General features: G+C 42.4%; 1 protein-coding gene across 1 annotated transcript in view; it reads right to left on the reverse strand.

The window, feature by feature from the left end:
* sim2 (SIM bHLH transcription factor 2) overlaps positions 1-6,609 on the reverse strand; it is a gene marked incomplete at both ends in the record, with an annotated part of 16,063 nt that extends 9,454 nt beyond the window's left edge. Inside the window, 3 exons of the mRNA XM_084452160.1 lie at positions 2,265-2,354; positions 2,857-2,939; positions 6,435-6,609. Coding sequence (XP_084308286.1) covers positions 2,265-2,354; positions 2,857-2,939; positions 6,435-6,609 — 348 coding nt within the window. The remainder of the gene's footprint in view (positions 1-2,264; positions 2,355-2,856; positions 2,940-6,434) is intronic.
* Positions 6,610-10,708: the final 4,099 nt, after the last annotated feature.

Consider the following 10,708-nt stretch of genomic DNA (forward strand, 5'->3'; position numbering starts at 1 on the left):
TGGAGATTCAGGTTGTCTGTGAGTCACTCGTTTGGTGCCAGTATGTATACCTTTACTGTGTGTTTTCTAGGTAAATACAGCTGCGATGCAGCAGTCCGGAATTTAATGAGTGACTTCGATGTTGCGTCTGTCACAAAGTTAATGGGTAGAATGACAGTGACCTTAGCCCACACACATACATAAATGCATGCGGGTGCGCACGCACACACACATACCCTCAAACACACGCGTTCTCCCCCACACTCGCGGGGGCGTGCACACACACACACACACACACACACACATACATACTCTCAAATCTCAAACACCCACATGCTCCCCCACACTCACGCGTACACACACACACGCATACATGCACACACACACACACACACACACACACACACACACACACACACACACACATACTCTCAAATCTCAAACACCCACATGCTCCCCCACACTCACGCGTACACACACACACACACACACACACACATGCAGATATTAACAAAAGCAGAAAGGGTGCATTTGAATGAACTTGGCATACAGTGCACAGGTGTGCAATATAGCAGCAGCGGTCATTTGCATGCGGGGCTGTGTCCAAGAACGGCACGCCTAGAGAGGGTGGCGGGGGTGGGGGTGTTTGTACTGGACAGGTTGAATGCTGGAGCTCAGCCTCCGTGCTCTATGAGTCCTCTGGGAGGGGGGTGGGAGGGGGAGGGGGGATGTTAATACACCCCACAGTGTCTTTGCATGAACGTGGGGGCTGTTTCTTTGTATGTCTCAGACTGTAGAAGTAGAGAGATGCATGTCGAGCTTTTGAAAGGACTACAGATCCTGGTTCTCCGACACACGTAAAGACCAGAGGGCTGTTTCACAAAGCTGGCTAACTGAGTAAGCCTGACTTCTGCACAAAGTAAAAGACAGAAAGTTTTTATTTTTATTTTTTACTTCGGTCTATGTTCCAGATTTGAAGCGGCTCCGCGTTTTACTCATTGCAAAAGTCAGGCTTGCTCAGCTTTGTGAAATACGCCCCAGAACTCCCAGCCTTGGTAACTTCTGGGTACCTTCGACACCCTTCATTTCTGGATCGCCCACAATCCTCTACAAAGGTACATTAGGTTTTAAAACCATTGCTCAAATCGACCCTTTGTGACAGGCATGTGTAAACAAAGCTTTCCAATGGAATATATACACTTATCTCACGGACCGAAAATGTGCTTTGTGTGTGTATCTCAAGCCAGGATTAACCCGGCTATGTATTGCAGAAGGCAGGCTCTCTGGGCAGCTCAGATCTACGGTACAGTTTCAGGAGTGAGGATGTCGACTCGCCCCATGCTGCTTGATATTTCCTGGCCTGGGAGTAATGAGAGGATTCTGTGTGAGCGCACGTATGGAGGGGACGGCCAGACAGATGGAGCACCTCTCTCGGGCTACGGAGTGGAGGGGGGAGGTAGGGTGAAGGGTGGGGCGGGTGGTGGGGGGGGACGATGACAGTGGAAGGTGTAACAACAGGACTGATGAAAAGGACTTGTCAAGCGATGAACGCCACTCTAGAACTCCGCGATCGCACCTCATCAGGCCAATGAGATCGGTGACGGTCACCGTGGAGACGCGCCGCAGGCTGTCCTGATTATATACAGGCGCCTGCCGGGAGTCACATCTCTCACACGCGCCGCTCCCTGGTTTAGCAGCGCCAGGGAAGACTGGGCCTGTGAGGCTACACACACACACACACACACTTGCATACCGTATGCTTGCACATGCACGCGTGTGTGTACACACACAAGCACACCAGCACACACAGAAACATACACGGCTAACAAGCCACAGCATTATGATACAGAGCCCCGTGAGTGAGAAAACCTCTAGCAAGCAGCTAGCTTCCTTGTCAGCCTCCAACATCAGCACAGCTCCAGCACTCCATCCACGCCACAAATGCCATAATAATCTTTCCTCACACATCCCCAATCTGAACAGCTCTCACACCCAGAGACGGCAAACAGCACCCAGAAGAACAGATCGTGTTCGGTGACCAGCCAATGCCCTCGCACTTATCTGTGTGAGCGCGGCTTAGTCAACTTTTACCCAGAATTCTGCGAGTCTGTTTTTTTTTGTTTTTTTTTACCGACTGTCAAATCAATGTTTAAACAGGCCTATCAGGACGCCGCTGCCCCCCGAGTGACCTTGGCGGTACTGAGGGAAGGAAGGAAGGCGGCGCGCGCAGCGGCCAGCGAGCGGACCAAGATGGAGGACTGGCGTGCAGGAGGTGCTCTCCTCACCTGAGAGAGGCCAAGGTGGACGGACGCCGTCTCAGAGATGTACATGATCTTCCCATCAGAGGCCACAACGAATACGAAGCCATCTAGAGTCTGGAGGAGGGAGATACCATGCGTTAGAGGCTGGGGAGGGGGGGGGGAATTCAGATGTAAAGTAAATACAAATAATTCAGGGTTATGTTAATTAATCATAGGCCCAATGTGAACATGTGTCATGTATTTTTTGTGTGGTCGTATGTAAAGTCTTTCAGAAAGCACACTCATCCAAATTTATAAACCATCTGGGTCCAATCAAGAAATGAAGCCCACTACAAATTCTTGGCAAAGCCAACATGTGGATTCCATTGCCTGCTGTGTTGGGAGTTACATTTCTAAATAAGTATCAATATTACTCGGCTTGACTAGACATTCTCTTCTTTACACTAATAGTAAAGCTGTTTTGTTTGTTTTGAACTGTATGAAAGCAGTAGTTAATGACTTTAAAATGTTGTATCAACATGCAACTATGTAGCAATCCAAATGCAATGGCTGATTTAGAATAAAATGCTAAGAGGACTGATTGTGTTTTAGTGTGATTTGTGTTATTGTGTTGCACCTGTAGCAGATGGGAGCCCAGTTCTTTGGCCATGCTGTCCAGAGGGCTGATTCTGGAAGGCTGTCCCCAAGCCTCCCCCAGCCCTGTGGACACACACACACACACACACACACACGCACACACACACACACACACACACATTAGTGAGCATACATTTAAAAAAGAAATGTACGTATAATAATATGCTTTTAACAGATTTACATTCATTTAACATTATTTTACACAGTGAGGCAGGGGCAGAGACACGCACGCTGTTTCACACAATAGCCAAATTAATAGATCTTTAATTACCCCCTGAAGTCACTCAAAATACAGAGGAGATTACATATTACATCACACTATTTTCCAGTCGATTTCCTTTTGGGGGCTTCAAAAAGTCCTTAAAATGATTATATAGCCTACTCTGTTGTATTACTGATCAGCTATATTGAATTGTACACATTAACGGAGCCAAGCCTGAAGCAGGGCCTTTCTAGGATTTGCACATCGGCTCAGACTCAGTAAGAAATAGTTTATTTCAACTACAAAGCGATGAGACAAGGCTTTGGCGAGCTCCATCGAAGACTTTGAATCGCAGTTTGAGTCAGATGAATGCTAGAATGCTATGTAGCCTACTGTAAGGTGGTTCTGCAATACTCTGAGCGCCCATGAAGGCTTAGGCTACCTCCCAGAATTTCCAGACTGACTAATGGACGAAAACTACAGATAGTTTATGTGTCACGTTTCATTCAGAATGCACTGGTGAGTAACAGTGCTTGATTGCTTAGATGTGGCGGGAGAATTCGACAGCTCGAGGTTTAAATCTCACAGCAATCCAGTTTCATTCCCCTAAGCGTTATGGCTCTTAGGGGTTGACCTGTTAATATATTAGAAAAGGTTTCCAAAAGGTCTTTATGAAAGTTCCACTTGCTAGGCTATAGGCCAGATGCAGACTAGTCTAGGTTTATAAAGCACAGGACGCGCGGCAGTAGTTGTGAAGTACGGGTTGCAATAACATCGAGGCTACAGATCTCATTTTCACCTCCTGGTGCAAATAGACGCCACCAAGTAGCCTAGGCTACAGAAGTAGAAAGGTTAACAGAAGAAGAAAAGCTAAGTAAACATATTTCTGCTGTTTTATGATAAGGAGGGAGTATAGGCATTTCACCCTGAAAGCACCTTTTATTGCCACCTAGGCCAATTGGCGAATGAGTGGAGGCGGTTTGATTCACCGTCCAGACTCCTGGCATCCAGTCTCAGATATGGACGGACGGTCCTGGGGTTTACCCCCGGGGCAGATCGACAAGTGCATCAGTGGGTAGGCCTAGGTCTACTTCCTCCCTCCCCAACAACAGCACAGCTCCCGAGTCTGTCTGGTAAGACCATGCCCACATACACAATCACAGGATCTGGTCGATTTAAACTACACTAAGCTACCCTACTCCCTAATCCATTAAGCATGGCCTAGCCTTCCTAAAAAGGAAGGTGCGAGGATGGTGTTGTATTGTCTAGACTGACATTCTCAATCAACCATTTTTTTTCTTGGGTGGGCCCATTCGCATGTATACAGATATTGGCCTGCAGATGAGACAGATGTCCCTCAATAATGTTGGGAAATTGAGTCTAATCAGCGGTGCTGAAGAGGCCTAACGACCCATCCTTGATCCAGGCTAGTTAGGCTAGATGTCTGGGTGTTTGAAAGGGCGTTCCTCCTCCCCTTTAAGAAGTTAATAGTAGTCTATGCCTATATATTATTTTGTATCAATGGTAACTACATGAACATGTATGAAGCATTTTAATATGCAATTTAGAAAGGTAGCCTACAGTCGTGAGAAGGTATAGGCCCATGTATTATTTGTCTATTGCTTAAGTAATTGCTTAACTGTCTAATTCATTTTGACTTTCATAACTATGTTTGAGCTTCGGTGTTATTTTGTTCAGTAGCCATTGAAAAAATTGAAAGTCAGTTGAAGGGTTCATTTTAATGAAATCACATCTCTTACTCTGATGCTTCTCTGTCTGCGTTTTTTAATTGTTTATAGGCCTAGGCTACATTTAAATTGTAATACAATTGACAATGCCATGTCTTTTTTACGCTTATGACTTCATCCATATGATGGTATATCTGAGAATAAAACAGTGGCTATAAGTGTTGTGCTTTTAGCGTGAAATAGCCAGAGATCACCGGCCGTGATTTCGGAAATCCCTAATCAAATGCGCCTCGCGCGTCAGTACTCTAGCAGGCAGCACAGTAGGCCTAGGCTACTCGAGATCGTTGCCAGACATTTTGTTCAATGTATAACTAAAGGCTGAAGGTCGGGAGAATAATTTGGTCTGTGATATAGGCCTGCAGGCTGTAGGCCAGCAAAATAAACTCCACACCAATCGGGTTATGAAAAACGTTTTCGGTGTTGATAAAGTGAAGTAGGCTACTGTACCACACTCAGAGAATAAAGTCAAAATACAGCACAATCTCTTATTTGAAATGTTGTTGGCCTATGTCTATGTCCTGTAAACACATGAGTGTAAAAGTAGGCTAAATCATTTCTGAACGTTGATAGTCTAAATTAATTTGTGAGTTAGCCTATAAAAAAGGTTTAAAAAAAAAATATATATAAAAAAAATATATCGCATGAAGATGGCCAAGAAGATTTGTGCCTCGAGCTACTGTCTCTTAGGCCTACATTTAGAAATCATATTTAGGGAAAACATAGCCTAGCAACTCTTGAGCAGTTTTGTTAAATGCCATTTCAATGGAGCCCTTAATACGCAAGTAGGACATTAAAATGGCTATAATTCGAAATGTATCCTGCATTGATTATATTTCCAAAATAATTCACTTCATTAAAATGAAATATTTGATAGCATATGCCTAGCCGAATGGGTAACATACTGATTAGTAGGCCTCTGTATGGGCATGCATTATGCTGTAATAACATCCCCTCTATAAATAGCCTATAGTAAATTAGGATTTAAGAGTAGACTATCGTTGATCTATTTGTAATACGAGCTCAAATGGATGTTAAAATTTTTTAAAGTGAAAATGTTTAAGTTGCCTCAAATTAGGCCGAATGTATGAACCAGCATGAATGGTTGCCCTGAGACTGCAAGTCCGTGTGCAAGGTTCCTGTGTGACTTTAGGAGTGATGACAGACCAATTCAGGGAGAGGAAAGGAGCTGTTTTCCCGGGGTTTAGCCTGTCGAAGTGTTGGTTTTATTTGCCATAATTGGATCATTTATCTTAATTTTTAATCTAAAGCTACTTGTTTTTGAACTGGCACGAAATAATTTGTCATGTGACAGCGTCAAACAACTTGGGAAGTCTGTAACATAAATCAATGATGCCATAGGCCGAGTTATTTTTAAGGTAGAATTCAAGTTGGCTTCTCCAAAGAAACTGGTCAACTGAAAGTGCATTAGGCTATGCCACATCATCACTCAATGAGTCTGTGTTCAGAACTTGCAGTAGGCTAATAAAATTGCATTATCTGAAGGATGTTTGAAACACTTCTACTTAGGCCTACTTTTATAACCCCTTAACAGCAAAAGCATAAAGCTATTTTGCGATTTTGAAGTGGTTAACAAAGTGTTTGACTCACCGTCCGGAAACACGGCTCTCATCTTCAGGTAGCTGGTGGTAAGCCGAATGATTGAAGCCTTATCCAGTTGTGATGTGATGGCCGATGGCAAAGGTAATAATTTGGCCAGTTCATAAAATTCTCCATTTTCTTTCTCTCGTCTCGTCTTCGCTGCATTCTTGGACTTTTCCTTCATCTCTGACAGAGGAAATTAAAATCCTTGTGCATAACAATTCACCTTCTTCTTCCACTACAAAGCGTATATTTTGCCTTTCGATATCTATTTGCATCTAAATGCCCATAAATGTCCCGTAGAATCACTCAGGTGTCCTATTGTTTTCATTTTCTGAATAAACCAAATGTATGGGAAAATAGATTGCCTCCTACATCCCAGATCCGAGAATATACCAAGGCGATCTTGAATTAAACTGAGATGATTTTATGCGACTGCGGTAGCCTGTTCAAAAGGATATAAAAAGGCTATGCGTGAAACAATAAAAATGGTTCATCTCCAAAATATATTTTAGCCCACAGTGCAATGCGTGTTTCGATGAAGTGTTAAAATAACCACAGTCCTTTTAATGATTTTCCCCCTTCGCTTACTTCTCATTAAAAGAAGACGCACAGCTTTGAATCTCCATGCGGGGACACGAGGAACAGGTTGCTCTCTGTTGAAGGCGCAGATCCCGGAATACGTCGACTCTGTCAAACATCCCACTGATGAACGCCCCGTTTCGACAGGAAAGACTCCCTTGAAGAAAGGCTACATATCCCAGGTTCTGCAACCATTAAATTAGGGTTTGACTCGCTTATGTCCTCGACGAATTCGTAGTAGCCTATATGCATAAACATAACTACGTTTATTTCAATCATTTTGACAAACAAATCGAACAATGCAGATAACCTGGGCAGTTATGATGCTTCCAAGGAATCAAGAGTCCAAATTATTTGCGCTCTCTGATTAGTCATGAACAATAAGGCAAGGCTACCGATTAAAAAGTCCGCCAGCTCATGCTCGGGACACTTTTAAAGATGTCCATGGTGTGGATGTGATATTTACCTTGGCAAATTGAAGTTACCTGCCTTTGGTCATGTCACACACCTCATCCCACAGTATGTTCACAGCCATTCATAACCACCAGAAACGTGTCCTCGATGACGCATTGCAGATGATATTTGTGAATAGGCCTGTGTCCTTCCAATGCAATGTCCACTTCACTTTCATGGGCTCATGAAGAGTTTTTCATTTCAACGTCAGCTGCGCAAAGATAGGCTACACAACCGTTGGAGATGAGGTAGCCTCCCTCAGTGCCAAGAACAGTAGGCTTGGCTATATTAACGCTATGTTTTTTTTTCTCTTAGGGTCCTCTCAAAGTCTGTATTGTTCGGGCGAAATAACCTGAAGATACCGAGATTCTTCAGTCCGTTAATTCCTTTCGCTGAACCGGAGCCAGACTGAACCAGAGAGGCGGCGCGCGGAGGAGAGGGCAAGATTCCAAACGGTTACGTCACGGAGTCTCCACCGACTCCAGCGAAGCAAGGTACAGTTCAATAACTTGCTCCTCGGGCATCTAGTCACACGGATTGATTAACTGCGTGATTTTGTTTTGAGTATAGTCAGATCAAATGCATCAGCCTTAGTCGAGGCAAAGCATGAATCAGTGCATGCCAAGCTCTGAAACAATGAATTGCAACTAAACACAAGTCCTATTAATATACAATTATAACTTTGAACACAGCATATAGGCCTACAAATACAAACTTTTCAGTACTTAACCGTCTGTGCAAATAACCTAGGTTTATCAATATACCATTTTGTATTTTTAGAGCATTATATGCGCCCAGACCAGAATTCTATATCGATTCACCTCCCATAAATCATCTGTAAGTTATTCAGAATTCAAATGACACATTCATATTTCATTACAGTCATTTGACGCTTTTATCCAAAGCGACTTACAATACTTGCATTTAAGTAGTAGTGTACCACTACTTGCCTGAACTCACAAGTGCATCTCCTTTCTAAATAAGTGTCTATAAGAGCATGTTCTAGTGCTGAAGACAAAAGACTAGCAAAAAGTGCAAGAGTAGCAAAAATGTGTGGTCGTATGCAACCTGCATGTCGACACAGAAAAAAAGTTAACTAAATATATTTCTGTCTATGCAATTTTATTCCACATGGACAAACTAAAAAACGCCAGAATCCACTGTATTTCAATGTAACATGGAAGCATAGTTGAAAAGCACATTGCTATTTTGAACAGGTCGAATTCTTATTTGATACACAATATATATTATTAATTCACTGCTCAGTAAAGCATTTTCCGAGGCAAGTGAGACATATTTTAGACATAATTAGAAATGTTCAACATATTTTCTTATCCCAAGGACAATATACTTCTCCAAAGCATCATATACCAAGGTCTCTCAAAAATGTTAGTTTTTGTGCAGACATTTAACTAGCAAATTTGTTTTTAAAACAATTAAAATCAAATTTATATCAAATTAACTTAATAAAATGATTGGTTAACTTCATAATTCTCAAATTTTCGTTAGTGTCCACATTTGAATTCATAATTTTAAAAATAAATATTATGAGATTTAAAGCTGAATTCATCCACTGACCTTTTAATGACATTATGTTATTATTCCAGCCAATGAAACATGAAGGTATTGAAGTTAGCACACCGAAAACATGTTTATGGAAGTATAGGAATACATAACTAAGCACATTATAAGAACATAATGTTACTGATGATGAAACATAATGAAATAACAGATAAAGAACTTATTTCTGCATATCAATCAAAAGTACAACAAAACAATAATGTTTTACTAGATGAAGGATTTCATGAATGATCTACCACTGGTCATAACACTACCCTCAGATAAATAATTGTATAATTAGTAATGATTAAAAATCATTTTGCCAGTTTTGCAATGTTGCTATTTGCGTGATTGCTGCAGTGATTAACTCAATTTTCCAGAATTGCATGTGTACAAATATAGAATTTCACCAAATTGACAATTAGAGGGTTAACCGAAACACAGCAAACTGGACACTTCTGGTCTGTTCTCAAAAGTAGAAAATAAATGTTTGCCATCAACCTTGCGCCCAAATGCCTGTGCCAGCTTTCACAAAAATGTTGAATGGTTTTCATGCATGGCAATGCTGTGCCACTAACAGGAAAGAGCTTAGTGCGAAATGTAAATGGTTCTGTAGCAAAGACTGATGTGTGTGTGTGTGTGTGTGCATGTGTTGGTGTGTGTGTGTGTGTGTGTGGTTGTGATGGCCATTCGCTCGGTCAAATGCTAGTACCCACAGTCTCTTGTCTTTGAAACGGATAGTCAGTATAAACATCAGGTGTCACAAATGTAATGACCTAACCTTGGATGTTCATGTAAATTAAAAGCAAGTGAATTGATAAATTCAACAGATAAGCAAGCTCATCAAAAACATACCAAAAAACCTCAAGCACCTCTCATCTTTTCCTGACCTCAATATTTAGCTTGGTTGACACATTATCATCACATATACAGTATGGTGCCTATAGGCTAGTATATGAGATGGATAATTGCTCCTCGTGAGAAAACACGGGAGTCTGAAGGGACGCCTTTTTAAAAATGACCGTAATCAGCTCATTTATTTATGTTCAGCAGCGTTGGCTGTGATACTTGGGCTATCACTTTCTGCATGGCTGTCACTGCTGATGGATTAACACAGCTCCGGCCCGATATGGAAAATCCAGCAAGTCCCTCTAGGCCAGAGCCTGACTGACTGGGAGTACCCCCACCACCCTCCACCCCCCCCGACTACATACCCACTCCTTTTCGTCACTTATCCAAAAAATCTATCCTGTGGACAGGCAAGATCAGCTAAGAACAATTGTGAATGGTGGTTTACTCGCTGTGCCCTGGGTACAGCTAGTGCGAGGAGGGTTGTTATTGATGGAACGTCAAGGAGAACACATGACTTCTTAAAATGGCCCACTGTGGAGAAGAGATTAGACTCAGCTGTGATTTGTGTTCAGATGCATGCTGGTTCTGAGAAGCATGTATCAGACTTTATTTTGTCTGTGTGTTTTCACATATGCACGTATGTGTAAGAGAGAGAGAGAGAGACAGAGAGACAGAGAGACAGTGAGAGAGAGAGAGAGAGAGAAAGTGAGAGAAAGTGAGAGAGAGAAAGAACAGAGGCAGTGAATAGCTTAACCCATTATTAACCTATGTGTAGTGAATTTACACACTTCTTGAACTTTCACACGTCCAGGTGTGCTCCTCCCACCCAGGTCACT

Source organism: Borostomias antarcticus, assembly GCF_949987555.1.
Source record: "Borostomias antarcticus genome assembly, chromosome: 1".
Classification (NCBI taxonomy): domain Eukaryota; kingdom Metazoa; phylum Chordata; class Actinopteri; order Stomiiformes; family Stomiidae; genus Borostomias; species Borostomias antarcticus.